General features: G+C 44.8%; 1 protein-coding gene across 2 annotated transcripts in view; it reads left to right on the forward strand.

Moving 5' to 3' along the window:
- MAGI2 (membrane associated guanylate kinase, WW and PDZ domain containing 2) overlaps positions 1-21,364 on the forward strand; it is a gene marked incomplete at its 3' end in the record, with an annotated part of 1,332,164 nt that overhangs the window by 1,274,610 nt on the left and 36,190 nt on the right. The window contains exons 21-22 of one of the 2 annotated variants that reach the window (XM_081243892.1): positions 2,866-3,004; positions 13,036-13,124. In XM_081243892.1, coding sequence (XP_081100018.1) covers positions 2,866-3,004; positions 13,036-13,124 — 228 coding nt within the window. The remainder of the gene's footprint in view (positions 1-2,865; positions 3,005-13,035; positions 13,125-21,364) is intronic. The other variant, XM_081243891.1, reaches the window with a different exon arrangement.

The following is a 21,364-nucleotide window of genomic DNA, read 5'->3' on the forward strand; positions in this document are numbered from 1 at the left end:
CCCCACAGTCTCCCAATTCCTCACCTGGATAAAACAATGTGACAGCCTCACAACTTCAGCTCCCTTCCTCAGTCTCCCACTTTCTCTCCGGTCCACCCTTCACACTGTCTCAGGGAGATTCCTAAACACCACTCTGCTTCCCTGGTCAGCTTACCCCTTGTTCAAAATCTTCAGTGCTTTGCTGTCAAAGCTCAGGGTCTTGGCATATGCTGTCCTCTCTACTTAGAATGCTTTTCCTCCTCCTTCACCAGGGGCACTCCTACTGATACTTCAAAACTCAGTTGAGATGTCACCACCTCCAGGAAGCTCTCTCTGACTACCAGCCCCACTCTTCTAAGTTAGATGCCCCTCCCTTCTCTTCCCTTAGCACTTGGTGAATACCTCTGTCAGAGCAAAGAGATATTGAATAGTAATTGTCTTATTAACCCACTTTCTCTAACTAGACTGAGAACATGCTGTAAATAGGAGCTATACCATTCATCTCTCTTTATCTGATCTCCCCAGTAGACTGCCTAGCACATAATCAGTGCTCAGGAATTGTTTGATGAGTGAAGAAGCTCAAAGTTGAGGAGGGGGGCTTCCCTGGTGGCGCAGTGGTTGAGAGTCCGTGTGCCGATGCAGGGGACACGGGTTCGTGCCCCGGTCCGGGAAGATCCCACATGCCGCGGAGCGGCTGGGCCTGTGAGCCATGGCCGCTGAGCCTGCGCGTCCGGAGCCTGTGCTCCACGACGGGAGAGGCCACAACAGTGAGAGGCCCACGTACCGCAAAAAAAAAAAAAAAAAAAAAAAAAGTCGAGGAGGGAATACTGACAAGCATAGTTGTGTAATGCGGTGTCATAGATAACATAGTGGGGTGCAGCGATGACTGAGCAGAGGGATTGCACACTTCTGCCTGAGGAGAAGACAGGGTCTAGGAAGGCCTCCCAGGGGAAAAGAGCTTGGGCTGGCCTATAGGGAGGAGAAGACAAGAGAACAGTGGCATATGGAAACCCTGCCTGCCTCAGTCAGCGTGATGCATCTGGGGAGATCCCACTTAGAAGAATGATACGGGTGACAATGAGAAGACATTGGTGGGAGCATATTGGAATAATCCAGGTAAAGGCCTGAATTGAGCTAGGAGCTCAGCAGGACCCCCAGGTTTCTGGCTTGGGTAAATACATGGTGGTGCTACCACCCAGGATTAGGAATTGAGAGGACAAACTATTTTGGGAGAAAGCAACACCTGGTCTGCTGGTGTTGAGCTGGGGTGGCCTGCCAGACATCGAGGTGAAGATGTTTAGTAATCAGTCGGGCACGTGAGTCTGAAGAGAGTAGCCGGGAAGGAAGACTCTATTCTAACAGCTTCATCGGAACTTTTGTTTTTATCTCTACAATTGGATCCTGTGCCTTGAGGTTTCAGTGAGGACTGCTGGGAGAGGGATAATTGGTCCCTCTTCTGCTACTGGCTTGGTTCTGTGGCCTCAGGCTAGCTGCTGGACCTCAGGCTGTGCCCGTTGCCTCCTGGGGAAGGTGACAGTTAGGGAGACCTGAAGAAAAATGGTGCAAACATGGGCCCTACAACTCATTAATTTAGTCGTGTCTTTTGTGATTCTTCTATGGAATGTGGAGTTCATGCCAGTGAGGCCAACCTCTTCCACTGCCTTAAAACGGTACTTCCAAAGGCCAACGAGTACACAAAGGGGCAAGTCTTTACCTTCATTACATTGGGATCCTTGCCCCTTAAGGAGTCCTTTTTAGGTGGAGATGTCACTTCCTTGCTACCATAAACTTGTGTTTGTTCTCCCCCGTCCCCCTTTTGGGGAAGGGGCTTATTTTAATGCCCTTTTGCCATTGTGATGGCAACTTTTTGTTCCTGTTCTTGCCCAGCCTGAAGCATCAACCTAGATATTGCTCCCCTCTAGGGAGTTTATTTGCAATTCTGTCTGCATTATGGGGTTTAAGCTGAGATCTGCTTTGTTTCAGGAACCCCACTAAAACAGCATTTTTGCAAAGCAACTTATTGTGCTTTTCCTGGCTAATTTGTCTGAAGTGACTTGCACTGAAATCAAACATTTTAATTCAAAGGTTCCTGGCAGTAATGGTACTGTGGGAGTTACATGAGGTGCTCATGGTTGAAGCTCTTTTATTCCAAATATCTATTCACAAAGGCTAAACGGGAACTGCTAATGGAACTTAGGCACTTCCAGCAATTCAAGAGGGATTGGTATTTAACCAAACCCTGGCCACCAGGTGTGAGCATGGCAAAGATTTAGCAAGGGCATCCCTCTTGTGTGGAGAATGGAGTCATTTTTCATTCAGAGGACTGTGATAGAAAATTCATCATCAAACTTGCCTATCAACCCACCACTGTTTACAAAGGAAGCAATAGCGTCATAGCACCCAGGAAAATTTAAATGACGCGTAACAAAAATTCTCAGAGAAGCCCCAAAACAAATCATTCCATCCAACACTTTGAATTAGATGCCTGCCTAATGTGTTCAATGAAAAAGCCTTAAAATATTTACTTCTTGATTCAAAGCAAAGATGCCAGCTTACTTTGAATTGTAGTATCCAACATATTCCCTAATTTTTTAAGAAAATCCTAAATAGTTCAACTGTGGCCTCTGCCATACTGGCTAAATATAAGTGACATATCATCACAACCTCCATGGTCTAATATTTGAGTTTCTAGAAAGATAAATAAAGTTTGGTGGTCAGATTCAGGATGTAGCCAGGGGTTAGCCTCTCCTAAGAAGCAGCAGGCTGCAACCAAATTGTTCAGTTGCTCTCTGGAAACTGGTCCTCTACGGATGCTTCTCTAATCTGTCGGAAATGCAACTTGAATAAAACCATCTTTGGCTGACTTGATGTCTCTTTAATTAACAGGTAGGGGATCAGATCATTGAAATCAATGGGGAGAGCACCAGAGACATGACACACGCCAGAGCAATAGAGCTCATCAAATCTGGAGGAAGACGAGTCAGGCTACTGCTGAAGCGCGGGACGGGGCAGGTCCCAGAGTATGGTACGTTTCACGTTTTGATTCACCTTTTTTCTGTTTCTTCTGTATACTGTAAATGCCTGTGCTTATTTATAAAACTACATCAGTTCCCTAATTCTGCCTAAATATATATTTAGTGATCAATAGCTATAGGTATATACACATGTGTATATTTAAGCACAAGGTATATATTACTGTGAGCTCTTTCTTTTGCTCCCTTCTTTAGGTAATGTTGAAAATAGCAAATGTAGGACCTTCGGGGCATCTCTGAGTGTGCTGGGAGTTCTTGCCACATTCCTATATTAGAACTTTTGTAATTTGACTGATAGCCCTCTGTTCATTTGAGTCCACAGTAATTTATCAGTTATTTCCTAAAATGGCTCGTGCATCAGACTGTCCTGTGAGGTGTGTAACCGGGGCCAGGGGACAAGCGAGACCAAATCTTCAAGGTGTGAAGATTAAAGCATAAACTTCAGTTCATGCAGTGGTTGCATTGCCTTGGCGTTTAGGGATATCCCCCAAAATCACTCCTGTGTTGTATATCTGGATGCTTTTGAGGAAGGCTTTAAAATGCATTTTAATTCATAGGTTTGCCATCAGAAGTCTTTAATGGTGTTATTTCCCAACAGCCCATTTAAGGCAAGGCTGACATCATTACTTTAGCGTATCAGAAAGTGCTGCATGGTCTTTACATGAAAAGCAGAGAAACCTGAGCTGGTCTTTAATTAATCACAGGGATTAACAGAGAGACAGACACAGACAGATATCAGTACAGAGGTAGCACAGATAATACCTGTCCAGATTAGGGAAATAGGATCTAACTGCTGATCGAATGAATAGTTCAAATTGTTTGTTGATCTACATAAATTTGATTTTCATTTTCGCCTTTCCATTCCTCAAAATCTAAATAGTACTTTTTCCTCTCAAATTATGCTTTCTGCCTAAGTTACCTAATAATTGACTGAACACTTCCTTATTAGCAGGACAGATATAATCCTGCATTCAGCTGAAATATCTGAATTCAATGGCCCTTAAATACTTTGTTTCCAGAGTCTTGAACACACCCAAAGCCTACAGGAAGGGCTGGTTAAGCCCTCACATTAAGAGTAGGACACCATTCAGAAATTTCTGTAGGGTTGGCTGTATGCCCAAGGAAATATTTCATAGCTTCCCATCCTTAATACTTGGATCTAATTAAATAATTTTAATTATTAACATTAGCAATAAGCACAGGCCTGAGCCTGTGTAATGGCACTGGCATTCATCCCTTTGTAAAGAATCTGAACTCTTGAAATAGAATACCTTTTTGCACCCTAGAGCACATAAAGGGATTCAGTAATATGAAACCGACCTGTGAGATTCTATCACTTCTGAAAAAGATCTCGTTTTAAAGGTGTGTTTCACTCCATGACAAGACCTGTTATCTATATCCAGGGGTTCTCATAGAGTTAACGCTGTTCTTACTGTTCTAACAAATTAATCTTAAAAATTAACCTGGGGCTTCCCTGGTGGCGCAGTGGTTGAGAGTCTGCCTGCCGATGCAGGGGACACGGGTTCGTGCCCCGGTCCGGGAAGATCCCACATGCCGTGGAGCGGCTGGGCCCGTGAGCCATGGCCACTGGGCCTGCGCATCCAGAGCCTGTGCTCCGCAACGGGAGAGGCCACAACAGTGAGAGGCTCACGTAACTCAAAAAAAAAAAAAAAAAAAAAAAATTAACCTGAACAACATGGCTCTCCTGAACTTTTTATTCCTTTTGTAGAATCACTATTTGGTCCCGACTCTGAGCACCCACCACGCCAGCTGCCGCTCTGTAGAGAGCAGTTAGAATAGTCTGCCAACCAGCGTGGCATAACTCAGACTGTAATGCATGAGCATGAAGCTGCCTCAAAGCAAAAAACTAAAAACATGTTTTTGAACAGCACAAAAATTCAAGCTCATGTCGACAATATCCCATTAATTCTTTTTTTTTTTCTTTTTTGCGGTACGCGGGCCTCTCACTGTTGTGGCCTCTCCCGTTGCGGAGCACAGGCTCCGGACACGCAGGCTCAGCAGCCATGGCTCATGGGCCCAGCCACTCCACGGCATGTGGGATCTTCCCGGACCGGGGCACGAACCCGTGTCCCCTGCATCCGCAGGCAGACTCTCAACCACTGAGCCACCAGGGAAGCCATATCCCATTAATTCTTAATGTCATCTGAAAATATCTAGTTAAGGTTAAATTCCAAAATTAACCAACACAGAGAGTTTGATAAATATCTGGGCACACTTTTGAGGGACCCATTGTCAATACTCTTAACTGCAGCAGTACTGCAGAACTTCTGAATGTATTCTTCTAAAATGTAACATTAAATCATATACACTGGTAGTGGTAGAGCCTGTCTGCTACTTTTGATGTTAGATTTGACATGGATTTTGACTGTAAAATAAATTTAGAGGTTATGTCACAAAAGAACAAATTTAAAAGAGTAAAGCAATCTCCTTTAGGGAAGTAAAAGAATAGTCATAAACTAAGTAAACATTAGTTTTTCAGGAAAATCTAAGTCAAAATTATGCATAAGAAACCAAGAAGGTTAGGGATCACATCAGCATTTTTGAGGATAATGCCTCAAATGACATTTCTGGAACCTCACGACGACGAATGAGGAGGCTGTTTCAGGGTCCCCGAGACCACCCCACGTTCAGAGATTTGCTTATGAGACTCCTGGGGTCCAGAATGTAGTTGTGCTCACAGCTCAGCTTTAGGACAGTGATGTAGTAAGGACACCCCATGGGATCATAAGGTGGAATTGGGGCTCCCCTGGTGGCGCAGTGGTTGAGAGTCTGCCTGCTGATGCAGGGGACACGGGTTCGTGCCCTGGTCCGGGAGGATCCCACATGCCGCGGAGCGGTTGGGCCCGTGAGCCATGGCCGCTGAGCCTGCGCGTCCGGAGCCTGTGCTCCGCAACGGGAGAGGCCACAACAGTGAGAGACCCGCGTACCGCAAAATAATAATAATAATACTAAGGTGGAATTGGAGGAATCCATGTTCAGCCTTCCTTATGCTTTTTCTGTCTCCCATGAGAGGTCACCCAGAGAGCATTCTTCCTGAAGCAACAAGAATGAAGCAGCATATGCACGATGACGTGGCTGCCCTGCAAGGTCCATGGGAGATTGGGCACCCAGGGTTTCTCCTGGGGGCTGGGCACTCAGGCACCCTCTGCCTGGCACGTACCAAAGTTCCAGACTCCCAAGAAGGAAAGCAGGTGTTGAGCGTAAACCACATTGTTTGTACAAACAGTTGAGGTACAGCGAGACACCCTGATCGCTTAGGAAAGCTATATATTAGTGTAGGGAACGAATCACCAGTCACATTCCCAGATGCCAGCCAAAGTCCAGCCTGGCAAGAAAGCGTTTCTAAGGATAGCGGTCCCAAGCCTGCTCTGGGAACGTGTCCGGCACCAGGAACAAGCCACGAAATGGCCACACATTCACAGACTATGCAGATGCCCCCAGTGTGTGAGGAGTGCCCAAGGCTAAGGAACATCACAGTTCCTCCAGCATCAGTTAAATAGACTCTCTTGTGAAACACAATTTGGTTATTTTTGTTGTTGTCCAAGATAGGCTAGAGTGTATTTTAATAAACTTGGCAAGGGGTGCAGGTAACAAAACAACAGCAGCAAGAACAGTGAACGAAAATCCTTGAGCTTTACTAGTGGACAGAGCCAAGGACATGATCCGCTGTGTCCACACGCACCCTAGTGACAGGAGACCTGCTTTTTCTGTCAACTATGAGTATAATCTTGTGTTTGTTTCCTTTGTTTGCCCTTTAAGATCCCAATCTTGGCATAAAATGTGGCCTTAAAAGCTTGTTAAAGGGAGTTATCAGAATCCATAAGAGATGTTACCTGTTAGGGAAGTGTGGAGGCTTAACCCAGCCTGGGCAAGCGTGAACTCTGAAGGTGAAGAGACTGGCAAACAGCAGTCTCTGGAGGGGTTTAAGGGACAACCCTCAGCCCTCCCTCTGAGACCTTCAGAATTCAGAGCAGCTTTGAAGCAAGACCCTTATCTGGACTTTTGGACATGTCAGGGAAAAGCTGATCTCAGTCAAGAGAAATACAAAACTCCCTTGCTGAGAGTCATTATGGTGACAGAGAGATAGATAAGTGCAGGTGCAATGCAAAGAAAAACACACCCCAGGTAATCTGTCAGATTGTCGACTACACAATCTACGGTGTGAAGCCAAGTGAGCTAAGGAAGGGAATAAATATGCTGCAAACTTGCCATCCATAATTACCATGAGACTCATTGGCAGAGACACCTCAGCCAATTCAGAGGCGAAAATCAGCAAACGCAGCCACGAGCGAGCGTAGTGGCTGCTCCCAGGGGTGGCTGAGCAGCTGTGGGGAGGGTGGGGAAATGATAAAGGCTTCGGCGGAGAAGCTGCTTTCATAGTTAAGTCCTTGAAAGAGTAGCTCAGGAGACAGACACTTCAACTCCACTCTAGTCCTCAGGATAAGAATTTGTTGATTATAAACTCAATGAGAGCTTGGGTTCCCCCTCCCCTGACACCTACATCTCAACAACGAGCAGGAAGAAGGAAACTTGACTCCATCATCCTGAGGAAAGGATCAAAAGATGATACAGCAGAAGCAGCGGGCTCCTGAATCCTGGTTCTTGCTGTCACAATTAAACCTAAAAAGGTTAAGAGAAAAGAAAGCAAGCATCCTGGTTCTAAAGCTGCGTAGGAGTATATTATGCAGATTATCTCCGTCTTGACATACAGGTGTCCTTCATTAGCATTCAGGGACTACACGGAGCATTTGCTTGATGTACACGCTAAGCCACAGAGCTAAGGCCAGGGTAGATAGAGATGCCACGGGATGAGAGAATGCCCTCCACAAGCAGTTCAGACCAGCGCAGAGCCTTGCGCTGGTCATAGTTGCTGTTTAAGTCTCATCAAAACAAAACAGAAATATGCTTTCCAGCCTTGGTTGGTGATCTGGCCTGTTGATTCTCTTAAGCAACAATACAGGTCTTTATGACAAGAATGCTGAAGTGAGTTTGATTGTAAATGATCTCAGTGGTTTTAGGAGGCCAGGCAGGGTTCCCAGGAGGAAGCAAAATTCTCAGAATACCAGTGGCCCAAGGACAACTAACACCAAATGGCCACATCTCCCTTTGGGGAAAGAAATAGCCGATGCATGAGGCAGACCTCTGCTTGCACTTCCATTTTCAAAGTTAATTGTATCTTTGATAGGTGTTGAGTATTACAGGCCTTGGATAAATGAAATTGTTTATGTTTTATAAGTGTAATATAACGACATTAAGTAAGAAGAGATCTATTTGAGCCATACTATATATATTCAGACTATAGCTGAAGAAATGAATGGGCTAAACAGTTAAAAGTCTTCCTTTAAGCAGTAAATAAAAATGATTTACAATAATATTAGAGCACCAGATTAAGCAGTACCAGTCTCTACTTACATGGCAATAAGCAGTGTTTGTTTATTCTTCTTTAATACTACGCATTAGCATGTGAATGTTATAAGCCTACCCCTATAATCTTGTTAACAATTACTTGTTCAAATCCTTCCTTCCCTCTGATCATACAAAGGTCAACTCTAGACATTATACTCCTGCCACATATTCCGTGTAAGGCAGATCCTGTAATTAATATCATTAATTAATATCATTACCATTTCCTCAACGAAAGCAGGATTTTTCTGAGCACCTACTATGTGCAAGGCACTTTGCAGGCACTGAAGGTAAGATGCAGTCCTGGCCCTCAGTAAGCTGAAAGTCTAAGAATAAGGATACGTATAACAATTGATTCTAATACTGTGGTGACTGATTAAAAGGTCTCAAAGGATCTGCTCTAATGAAACATTTTTAATGGGTCTTATTAGTTATTCGTGGAGTTTGAGAAGTCCTTCTAGAGTGTTAAGGATCCTTGAAAAGCACTTGGCTTCTTTAATCTGTTAAGCATTTCCTTTGTAATGCTTATGCTAATAATTTGTACTTTTTTTGAAGAAAAGGACTTGCTGAGTATGGGTAAATTTCTGCTTAGACCTAGTCTGAATTATTCTCAATTCTAAGTTAGTGAGAGAAAACCCTGTTGAGCAAATTTGCTAATCATTGCTCTTCCCCTCCTGTGGATCTCCACCTGGAGCTCTGTAACCTCACGGCCTGAGGTGTCCGTGGTGCACCACTCTGTGCCCCCCAGACATGGGGAGAGTCTCTGTTGCCTTTGCCTCAGAGACCACGTTTATTGGAACTTTAAATGGTTCCATAGCCTTTGCACTATTTCACCTGCATTTTTAATAGGGCAAAAGGTGGCTTGCTTCAATCATAAATTCTGAAATTTAATTTCAGCTTCTGACGTTCATGGTTGAGTGTATCTTCCTTTTTCATGAGTGGCCCCACAAATCACTCCAGTTCACCTCCACTGAGCCAGAGCAGGGAAGAGGACAGGCTGTCATGCAGAACTGTGGCTGTATCATACAGAGAACAGGGTTCTTCCTTGGCTGCAAGGCTCCAGACTGCCCTCTGCAGCATTTAGGGAACCCCAGGAAATTCACTAATCATGAAACTTCCAAAAAGTTTCTGTTTCATGGAGTCAGACGCAGGGGGCTTCCTTGAAGGGTACACAAGTCTGAAATTGTTTTCCCCACTGCTCAGCCAAAACCTCATTTATTAAAGTGCTTTAAGGATGGGGGTGAAATCCCATTTCTTCACATCATTTTATTGGAAACCGTGGACTCTGATGAAATTCCTTCTTTTTTGCATATTCTCCCAACATACATTATTCTCTTTCTGGATATATTAAGTGACTCATTCCCCCCGGTCCTCACTTGTTAGGTATTTAAGACTCTGATAAAATATATTAGACCACGAAGTAACCAAGAAATCAACCAAGAAGAACCAGTTTAGCTCTTGAGGTCTGACTTCCTTCAGTTCCCTAACACTTAGATTGTTGGAGGAAATGAGTGAATGAACAGATACCTTTCCCAGTCCCCACTGAGAAGGGCTCTACGTGCATCCTGGAAAACCTAAACATTCCAACCCCTCCAGTAACTCACGCTGGATAGTTGTATTTAGGTTCTGGTAAGAACTTCCTCTTGCTTTCCCTAACATGAAGCTGAGCTCTCCCAAGAGAGGGCTGCTTCCACCACAGTCCAGGGAGAAGGCAGCCTTCTCAGAGGAAACGCTGCTGAGCACTGTAAGAGCATTGGAACAGACCTCAAAGAAGTCACAAATTCCAGAGAGGAGTTTTTATATGGAGGGCAGGGAGGAGTGGCGATCAAGGTTAAAAGAAAGCTTGCATCATGGCTTTAAAGCTGCACGCACACATGCACGCACACACACACACACACACACACACCTACACACCTACACACACAGGACTGGGTTGATTTGGCTCAGGACTCTGTATTTTTAAAGCACCATCCCAAAGAATCCCATGCCCCAGAGACAAATCCAGCATGGATTTGTCTCCTTTAGCTCTCCTGTAAAGGCCAGCTGCAGGGGTTTCTGCTTTTTGTTGTCCTCTTTATGTCTTGTCGACCTCTCACTCTATGAGCCTCAGCCCCTCCACCCGGCTCCTCCTTTGCCCATCAAATCGGAATCGCTCTCCATTCAGACTTGCACCTGTTAAAATTAAAGAAAGGAGACTAGATTTTCCTCCCATTTCCATCTCAGGCTTTTTTGACAGTCTGAGCTCAGCTCCCACCCTCCTCATTGAGGACAGCCTGACCCCGTGTTCAGAGCATGACAGTGTTGATTCAAGATAAGCTTCTGACCCCTCAACTACACCCATTATGAAGCTGGTGCTAAATGCCAAAGCTCTTTTCCCCACTGTCTGATTTTCTCTTGTCTCAAAATAGATATGATACAGAAAAGATTTTGACCCCTATGAAGGAGCTTGCTGACAAAACCCCGCTTTCCAGGTACTAAAAGTGGAGTTTAATACCATAAGACAAATTCCTGGGTAGGTCCAGCCAACTGCCATAACCAGAAAATGTCAAGTCTCTAAAGTATCCCTTCAGAGAGGCCTGGGCCTATTGTCCTATCCTGGTGTTCCCTAATCAGATAACTCACCAGCGTTCATTTTAAAGCACTCAAAACCCCTCATTTCTAGTGGAAGAATTAGTGAATCCATAAGGCCAGATTTTTGTTATTTGCGAATTCTGCCTACAGCCTTGCTCAAAGATGGGGTTACCCTGATGTCCTGTTCTGACAAAGACATCCCAACATTTCTTTTTAACTGAACTCCCTCAGTCAGGACCAAAAATGCGATTATATAATGCCTTGCTCCAGGCTTGAATTACATGCTCTAATTGTAGCAAAATCTCTAAACATTGAGAATCACACATTCTTCAATGTGCTGTTTGGGTTCAAAAAAAATTTTAACAGAGCAACAAACACACACTTAGCCTGGACTAAACAGCTGTTAACTCTAAGTTAGGTCAGACATTTGCTTATGGAAGAATCTGTGTTTACACTTCTGTCAAAAGGTCTCTGTTTTTTTTTGGCACACACTCTCCAACAGATAGTGACCCTGGCCTCATCAGGGCCCTGAATTTTAGGACTGAGCATGTACACTCATAACATATGCATCAGATATGCCTAGCACAGGATGCAACTCTGTTTTTCACATTTCACCATACTTTGTTTCTGCTACAGCCTTCATAGCAATTTTTTCCACCATATTCTGGGCTCTTTGATTTGACCTTCTGGTCCAAGGTTTCCTAGCACATGTATCTTTCAAGCCCAGTAAAGCCCACATTTGAACCAAATGAGAGCCTTCTCTGTGTGACACTAAAACCACCTGATGGTTTTTGTACAAAATTACTTGCATCTTAGCAGGGCTACATGGTAAACTCAATAAATTCTGAAATTTAATTTCCCCCTCACATTCATTGGTAAGCGTTAGTTCCCTCACCACAGAGAGGCTCTACTTTTCCTTTAACCTCAAATTGTTCATTCCCACCCTTGAGACTCCCCGCCTCAGACACAGTCTGTGCAATGAAAAACATCCCATGGGGCATAACGGGACCTCCACGTGGAGCGCTGTTCCATTCTGCGTGTTGAAGCCGTGGATACACAGCAGCACGTGTGGGGCAAGTTAGGCACTCAGACAGGGAATATCATCAGTACATACTGGCAAAGGGGGGATCAGGCCCCCACACGTCTGAGCTGCGTGGGTTACGTGCTTTTGATCACAGTAACTTCACATCCCCCTCTACCTCGCACCGTGTGGAGCTGAGAGAACATAGCGTCAGGCGTTGCAGGGAGCAGTTAGTACATCTCCCAGGGGCCTGTCTCGCGGAGATCACTGACAGATAGTCCAGAATTTCTAGTGCCCATCTTCATGTAGGTAAAGAACGGTAGCCCAGGCACTGAGATAGACACACACCAAGACAGCCGCTAAGAGGCTGGTTTCAGAGCACAGCCCTCAGACAGGTGAGTACAGCCACGTAGAACAGGAAAAACCTGGCTGCATTTTTTTCAGCCTTATTTTTTTTCCAGGAAATAATTACAGCCAGCAAGTCAACTGTGAACTTTGAATATAAATAAGCAAATTGTCACAGGTGAAAAGAGCTGTAAGAATTTATGAGATTATTAGAGAAAACATAAACATGGGCACACCATGTCTTTAATTTGAGGATTTTTCAAAATTTAGAAACGATTACTGTGACTTCTCAAATGACAGCTGGTCTCACTAAAACACCCTATCGTTACGAGAAAATTCTGTAAAAATTCTGATGTTACAATTTCAAAATTTTTTAAACATTTGTGCCTCCTTAAAAGCACCTCAGGATGCCTTCAATATTTTGAGAAAAAAAGAATCTACTTTTGGAATATGAACGTAGCTCAGTCTTTCACTAATTTCACTGGCTGCATGCTTGATAGGGTCAGCTTTACTTAAAGTCTTTATTCTTACTGCCTAGATAATTTTTATTCAGCTGCTCTAAACGTACTAAGCAATCTTGATTCTAACAGTAATACTATATCTTTGTCACTGGTTCTGTTAATTCTAATGATTGGTCCTAGGCTGTTCCTCCCCTTCCTTTAGGAATGGTACCTTCCAGTCTCTCCATGTGCATGAAAAGTGACAAGCATGGGTCCCCATATTTCTACTTATTGGGCCACCCTAAAGACACGGTTTGTAAAATCTGCATGAATATTATCTTTCTCTAATGAGCTTTGGGTTTGCATATGTTTTTAACTGATGTATAATGCTCTCTCTTTCGTAGTAGCTTGTCTAATGATTGCTAGAGCTCTGGAAAATATAGTTGAGACCTTATAAGTGGTAAGGATAGGATTTGCGGGTTCAGGAAAATAAGAGGTGCACCCATTCCAGGGGTCCAGCCTAGAGTGGCCCCAGCAGGAAGGAAAGGCCGGGAGGGTACGTATAGCAGAGGCAGCATTGGGTGAGTGCTGCCCCCACACACTTCAGAAAGTCCTCCCTGGGCTTCAGTGCAGAAAAACAACGTATATTTCCTCTCAGCCCACGTTTGGCCAGCTCCAACCCAGGCCACCCTTTCTACACCAGACAGACAGAGCCACAGTCGTCACACATTTTAGCCCTAGGAACCCAGAGCTCCACCTGGCATCGTGCTGTTTCCCCAGCCTGCTTTGTGCCAGTTACTCAGTCAGGACTGGATCTCCCAACTCACCTTCTTCCATATTCAGTGATGCACCAAGTTTAAGGGGAAAAACACGAAGCTTTTTTTGAGGGCAGTCATAAGTTTGTATCTAAACAGTATCCACCACTATTTCAAAATGAACATCCTTAAGTGTTGGCTGTATTTTAGCCAAACATTCAGTAAAAATTCTTAAGGAAACTAAGTGTCCTGTACATGTGTGTGTGTGTATATACACATACACACACAAATAAAGCAGAATATAGATGACAGCCTTGCAAATACTGTTCATGCAACTTTTTACCCCTCAACTGCATCCCTCGAGCAGCCCGCGTGTCCACTGTCAGATTGTGCAGTGGGTCTGTGAGTACTGCCACAGGTTTTAAAACCTGGGATGTTAAAATGTCAGTTTAACTTTTCAGCAGTAATCGATACGCACGCTCGGTCCCCACGGTTAGCCGTGGGAGCAGGAATCAGACGACACACTTCTCAGTTCTGACTTGATTCTACTCCATTCACACTGTCACAACCACGGCTAAGCATTTCTCCACCAAAGTCTTTTAAGCTGGCCTTTTGAATGTTTTCTGAAATATGTTTTTCAATTGTTAATAACCCTGCTAGTTGCCATCCAGGACTGGTTTAAATCAAGAATGAAAGGCGATATTCACTAAATGAATTATTGAATTGGCCTACTGCTGAGCATTTCCTTATCAAGTACGTTTATGCGGATGTGTCTGTACACACACACACACACACACACACACACACACACCCCATCACAATCATTCCCTAAAGACGTCTACAGAAACAGAAGTTGTAAATGAATCATTTCTCTGAAGTGTCTGTCTCTCAAGGATAAGTTATTGATCAGGGGAAACCTAAATTAGGGCATAAAGAAGACAGTTGCAATGTACTGGAAAAGGTAAAAAGCCAGGGAATAGTTCTTGGGGAAATCTAGTCCAGTGACCATGGTTTAAAGAGGTATAGATTTCTGTTTCTGACAAAAGAAAGGTATTTGCTTGTCACATAATTTAGTCTGCATTCCACAGAGGTGAGGGGACCTGAATCAATTCACTAGAGTCATTAGCTAAAAAGCTTAAAAACCAAAAAATCCCCCCAAAACTGGAGGACTCTGTGGTCTCAGTATTGGCAAAGGAGTGATAAGAGCCCAAGGGACACAGCACCCTAAATCTGCTGAGCAGGGTTGTAGAAGATTCTACTCTACCTAAGGTGACCTTTTAGCTGGGCCCTGAGTGACAAGTGTGATTTCACCCATGTGGACAAGAGGTAAGGCAGCTACCACACAGACTCAGTAGGAAAAGGGGAGGGACGGGATGAAAGAGCATTAAAGTGGGGCTCCACAGAAAGGACCTTCTATGCCAAGCAAAGGAATTCGAATTTTATATAATCAGATGTCACCAAAAAATTAAGTGGAAGGGTGAAAATATCTGTATTTGACATTATGCCTCAATAGCATTTAAAATGGCTCTTCTAGGAAACTGGGGGCAGTTAAAATGTAATTGTAAAAGCCGAAGCAAATGAGGTGAGGACCAGAATTAGGGAAGTGGTGGTGGAAATTGCAAGTTGGGACTGGACTGTAGAGATATTTCAGACATTTCATTCATGGAAATAACCTCACTTGGTGAATCACAAATATAAGGGAAAGGGTCAGGGAACAGGATGTGGCCAGAGTTGGGTGGCAGACGACGTCACGTGGGTGAAGGAGCACATTTAGGAGTGAAGATATCGAGGTGGGCTTCCGACTCGTGGAGTTTCTGTTGCCCGGAGGACACTCACGGGAAGCAGCCCACGAACAGGGAACTTGGATCAGATGCTCCAGGGCCGGAGCATTTTGGAAGTCCTGGAGTCCTGCAGTGGGATGAGCTCTCCCCAAGAGACCCCGCTACATATAGAGAGGAGAATCCACGGGACACGGTCACATCTGAGTGACAAGTAAGAGAAGGCGGTGAAAGAGATCAGGAGAGGGCCGTCCAAGGGGCAGGGATCTCTTCCCGAAGAGAAGAGTGAGGGAGGCCAGGGTGAGCGTCCAGGGAAACTACAGGGAGAAAGGCCTCTGCCCTGAAATGGGCTGGGAAGGCTTTTAGGAAAGGGGGGTGGGCAGGGCCTAGAAGCACACCTGCCTGCCTGCCGGGTTTAACACAGTGCAGGTGCATAGCACTCAATTAGCGGTGATCCTGTGAGGATTACTGGTGGGTGGGAAATGGCCTTCAGCTGCTCCGCTGCAGGGGCCTCACCATAGGCCTTCCCCACTGGCTGCCCCACGTTCTGGGCCACACTGGGAATCCACCCAATGAGACCACAGATAATTAGAGCTCCTGCTTAGATCCAGTCCTGGGGTTAAGGCCTGGCTTTTCTGGTTTGGTTTTTCAGAGGGCAGGAGTAGGTAGGGTCTAAAGATGAATAAGACATCATTTCTACCCTAAAGGAACTCTGTATATAGGGAATGTTTAAGGAAAACAGGGTGCGCATTGTTTACAAAAAATACTCTTTAGGGACTTCCCTGGCCGTCCAGTGTTTTAAGACTCCACAGTCCCACTGCAGTGGTCACAGGTTCGATCCCTGGTTGGGGAAGTAAGATCCCGCAAGCCGTGCAGTGCGGCCAAAAAAAAAAAAAAAAACCTATTAAACAAATAGTCTTTAATCACACTCTTGTTGAAACCATTCTCAAATATGCTGTGTGTTACATTCCTGGATTGAGGTACAAAGTATCCTGAAAATGGGCATGCTCTATTTAATTTCCCTTTTCCCCTGACACATTTGCCCTTTGAAATCTGGATTCCATCATCAAGACCGTAGTGAAAAGTGTCCCCTCAGCGATCACCAGTCTCACCATAATAACAAAATCCAGTGACTGTATTTCCACCTTCATGATTGGGCTCGTGCTGGTCCCTTGGCTTGGAAAACCCTTTCCCCAAATCATGTCCTCCTTCAAAAACCAGGTTGAAGGCTGCCTTCTCCACGAATCCTTCCCCAAATCCACCATCAGAAGTAATCTCTCAGTCCTTCGAAGTCTCACAGCCCCTCACACGTCTCCCCTTTCCCCTATCACTCTGTTTTGCAACCTGGTTATCAATGTCCACGTAGTCTTTCCCCTTCATGGAGTTCAGGTGCTGGCTATTACCCTGGGTTCTTAAAACAGCGCTTTGCAGAGAGAGTGAACAAGTAAATGCATGAATGAATAAAAGTCTTGCAGTACCATTAGGTCATCATTCTGAGAGCAAATTTCGGATGGATTGCCTATCTCTACGTCCCTTAGCTGTTCTGGGGCTTTATCTTCCACTGCCATCTCATGTTCTGTCTAAATTTCTATTTGTGTTTTTATGTATGTGGAAGGTTACTTACGTGTCTGGAGAAGTGGCTGTCTCTAGGGGGTGTCCTGTGTGTCCCAACAGTTCAGTCCCCTCTTGTTACTCAAGGGCCAGGGACCCGTTGGTCCCTGTGTTTGCAGACTCAAATTCCACAGGCTGCCAGATCACTGTTTTCTGGCTTCTGCTATCTGCCCCCTGGTGGGAGAAGCTGGTCTAGAAGCTTGTGAAGGCTTCCTGGTGGGAGGGGCCCGTGCCTGCCCTCTGGTGGGCAGGGCCTTATCAAGGGGCGTTTCTAGCCACAGGCTTGGCTGTGGGCCGGGAAGTCTTTAAGCAGCCTGTCTGCTGATGGGTGAGGCTGTGTTCCCACCCTGCTGGCTGTCTGGCCTGAGGCGTCCCAGCGCTGGAGCCTACGGGCTGTTCGGTGGTCTCGGTGCTAATTACCCAAGCTGGATGTCTGCCTCCAAAGAGTCCAAGAAGAGGAATGCTCCCTGATATTTCCGCCACCAGCTTTTATGAGCCCAGAGAGAGCCACAGCCACACCCCCGTCTACCCCGGAGACCCTCCAAGACCAGCAGGTAGGTTTGGCCCAGGCTGTGGTGTACACGAGACCTTGTGTGCGCACTCCAGGAGTGGAGTCTCTGCTTCCCCCAGGGCTGTGGGGCTCCTGCACTCAAGCCCCGCTGGCCTTCAAAGCCAAATGCTCTGGGGGCTCCTCCTGCCGAGGCCAGACCCCCAGGCTGGGGAGCCTGGCATGGGGCTCAGAGCTCTCCTGTGGGAGAACTTCTGCGATATAATTGTTCTTCAGTTTGTGGGTCGCCCACCTGGGGGGTATGGGATTTGATTATATCAGGAGTGCGCACCTCCTACTGTTTCTCATTGGGTTTCTTCTTTATGTCTTTGGATGTAGAATATCTTTTTTGGTAGATTCCAGTCTGTTTTATGGATGGTGGTTCAGCAGTTAGTTGTTATTTTGGTGTGCTCGTGAGAGAAGGTGAGCGAATTTCTACATAGGCTTTTGTTGAGATAAAAGGCGTAGGAGGACGGCCCAAATTTCCACTGACCACCTCAACCTAAATCAGAAGTAGATGTTTGTTTGTATTTTAATAAATTCCTGCCTATTTGCTTATTTTCTTGTATTGCTTTCTGTTAAGAGTTGAATGGAGGAAAACTGGCTAGTCCAGTGTTCCAGGTAATTATTTCTGGTTAATCTAAGTTTTATTGTTTCTGTAAGGTGTTTTCTCTCAAATAGGTAGCCGTGACCTAGGTCAATCTAGCTACTCATTAGAATCACCTGGGGAAGTTGCATTTAAAAAATACCCGTAGAGGCTCCTCCCCAAACCAATTAAACCAGAATGGTGCCAGGAGTGGTGGGAGGTACGCAGCCTTTTTTTTTTTTTTTTTTTTAAGTGCCACAGGTGAGTGTACTGAGCAGCCTGAGTTGAGAATCACCAGTCGCTCAGATAAGGAGGGAAATCATACAGGGAGGCTATTACATTAACTTAGGAAATTTAGGGATGGGGCAATGAGGTGCTGAAAACAGCAGAAGTGAAATACAGGAGAAGTGACGATAGCAAGAGCCTTGAAAGAAGAATCATCAAGGCTTGGTGACTGATGATGTAAAGGGAATAAGAATTAGAACTCAAAACTTATCCCCAGGTAAGACCCCAAGTATCTGGGAAGATGGCACAGCCATTGTCAGGAAAAAGAAATGGGAAAATTCAGAAATGATGCTGTGGACAAGCCGGGTGACCTTTCAAGAATTTCTTAACGTCTCAGGGCCTCGGTTTTCTCATCTGTACAAATGATAGGGTTTGGTTATATGGTGGCTCAGTTGCTTTCAAGTACTAGTATTGAAAGTAATGTGAGTGAACTAATCTGGGGTAAAAATCCACGTGGAATTTTCAGATGTGTGTGGACATTTATATAGTGATTCACAACAAGCAACTGCATCAGAGCCGTGCATCTTCAGCAGACGGGGTCTCCAGGGAAGAGCACAGAAAACTGGGGGTGAAGGAAAGGTCAGGAAAGCAGAGTGAGAATATAGAATTTGCCTTGTTGCCTGCTCCAGGCTCTGTGTCACTTCCCTGCTTACCCTGTGACAGGTGAGCAGTGACACAGTGGCTGCTGTCCCTCATCCCCACTTTATGGACACAGTCATTTTTCATATGACTACTTGGAGTTTCTGTCACATACTGGGTTTTCCTAGAGAAAGACTGTCTCTTAACAACATAGTGCCTTCAAAAAATGAATTGGGTCATCTTGTAATTCATTATGAAAATTCACTTACAGAAAATAAGTAGCAGGAATTCTTAATAGCTCTTTTTATATTCAAGATGTCTCTCTTTTTTTCATATAGAATGCCAAGAGGGAGAAAAGTTATCTTTTCCAAGTGAAATACATCTGTTCAGTTGGCCTTTTCCCATTATTTCTATCAATAGCTTATTACCTCTGGGCATACAGCAATCAGTATCTTTAGCTCGCTTTCAAAGTGAAATATCAGGCAATGGCCATGAAAAAAAAAACAAAAACAAAAAAAACCCCACCAAAAACCTCACTGCTTACTCTGGATGGAAGTGAAATGTTGATTGCCTTTCAGATGTCAAATATGGTGAAACCAAATCCCAGTCTTTCGATACTCAAAGCCCTGGGGCACATAGAAGCTCTATCTAGAAACCCCTGGTTATGCTGATTGGACCACAAAGATATACAAATGGCCAACAAGCATATGATGAGCTGCTCAACAGCACTAATGATCAGGAAAATGCAAATCAAAACCATAATGAAATATCATCTCACACCTGTTTGATGGCCACTATTTTAAAAAAAAACAGAAAATAATAATTGTTGACAAGGATGCAGAGAAATTAGAACAATTGTGCACTGATGGTGGGAATGTAAAGTGGTGCAGCCACTATGGAAAATTATATGGAGATTCCTCCAAAAATTCAAAATGTGAAATAAGCCAATCACATAAACACAACTACTGCATGATTTCATTTATATGAGGTACTAAATTAGTCAAGTCTTAGACTGTAGAACGGTGGTTGCCAGGGCTTGGGAGTAGTAAGGGGGCGTTGTTCAACAGGCACAGGGTTTCAGTTTTGCAAGATGAAAAATGTTCTAGAGGACTGTTATGCGTACGTAACACTACTGTAGGATACACTTAAAATGAATAAGAGGGTCAATTTTATGTGTTTAAAAAAAAAGACAATGCCACACTGGGCTCTTATGGGAACCAGCATCTCTAAGGCTTAGTAGTTCAAAACACAGAGTACTTACCCTCTTCTGAGCTTTATTTTGTAAATTGCGCTGAAGTGTGCATCCCTCAGGGAAATCAGGTGAGAAGCCCCGAGTTTCTTAAAGGAGCCATCAGTTGGAGGGAGGTGCTCGTTATGGTAAGATTGGTGTTAGTTATCAGTTCTCCCTCTACAGAGTTTTCTGTTTTGCTTCTCCTGTTGCTGCTGTTAAGGCTCTTGCCTTTGGTTGATTTTGGACCCGGGTGGCTTTGGAGTTGCACTGGGGCACTAAGGAAGTAGGACTGCAAGTGTAGAAAAGGAAATTCCCGAGTCTGGTGACGTTTCAGTGATTGTTTAAAGATTTCCATTCCTTTGTATCCCACCTCTTCTCACGAAGGCATCTTTGAGGCACTGGCTCAGGTTCAGTGGCGATGGGGAATATCAATGGTCCTGCCAGCCACGCTAAGGAAACAGACGAATGTTAATAGAACACAATCCTCATTCCCCACCGATAAGCTCACTGACAAGGGGGAAGCGTTCCCATCCGTCAGGAGCCTCAGGTGTCAGGCGCCTCAGGTGGTGGAAGCAGCCTCACTACGTTGGCAGGTGATGTAAGTGGAGACGCGTTGCCAGGTTACTTAGTTACTGCACCGCAGGCCACGAGGAGCACGGCACCTTGTGCCTTTCTTTGACCTTGTTTACGGAAGAGTTTGTGAGGTTATGATCTGTTTCATCAGTTAGCAAGCCCGGAGCCCCACGGTGGCCCCTGAGAGAACTGTTCGCCTCCTGAGGACAAGAGCCACAACTACGAGCTCAGCGAGGCCACACTTCACACCCAGTGGTGCCTTGTGCAGCACTGTTGGATGAATGAATGAATGAATGAGTGAGTGACTAGAAAGGACATGTAGCCGTCAGGCCCTGCCCTCCGGGAGGGTATGGTCTACTAGGAAAAAATGCAAAACAAGCACTCCTAGGACTGAAGGAACTTAAAAATAATAAGGACCTAGTACATACACACACTGAGATGAGGAGGATGCCTGTCGGAGTAAGCTGAGCGGGTGGGAGACTTTTTTAAGAAAGAATTCCTACCCTTCCAGTCCAGCATTGCACTATGGAAATTAAATTATTTTCACTAACTGCAGCATTTTTTGCCTATGTTTATACTAAACTGCTCTGTTTAAATATATATATCA

The sequence above is a fragment of the Mesoplodon bidens genome (genome assembly GCF_964165515.1).
Source record: "Mesoplodon bidens genome assembly, chromosome: 9".
NCBI classification, from domain to species: Eukaryota; Metazoa; Chordata; class Mammalia; order Artiodactyla; family Ziphiidae; genus Mesoplodon; species Mesoplodon bidens.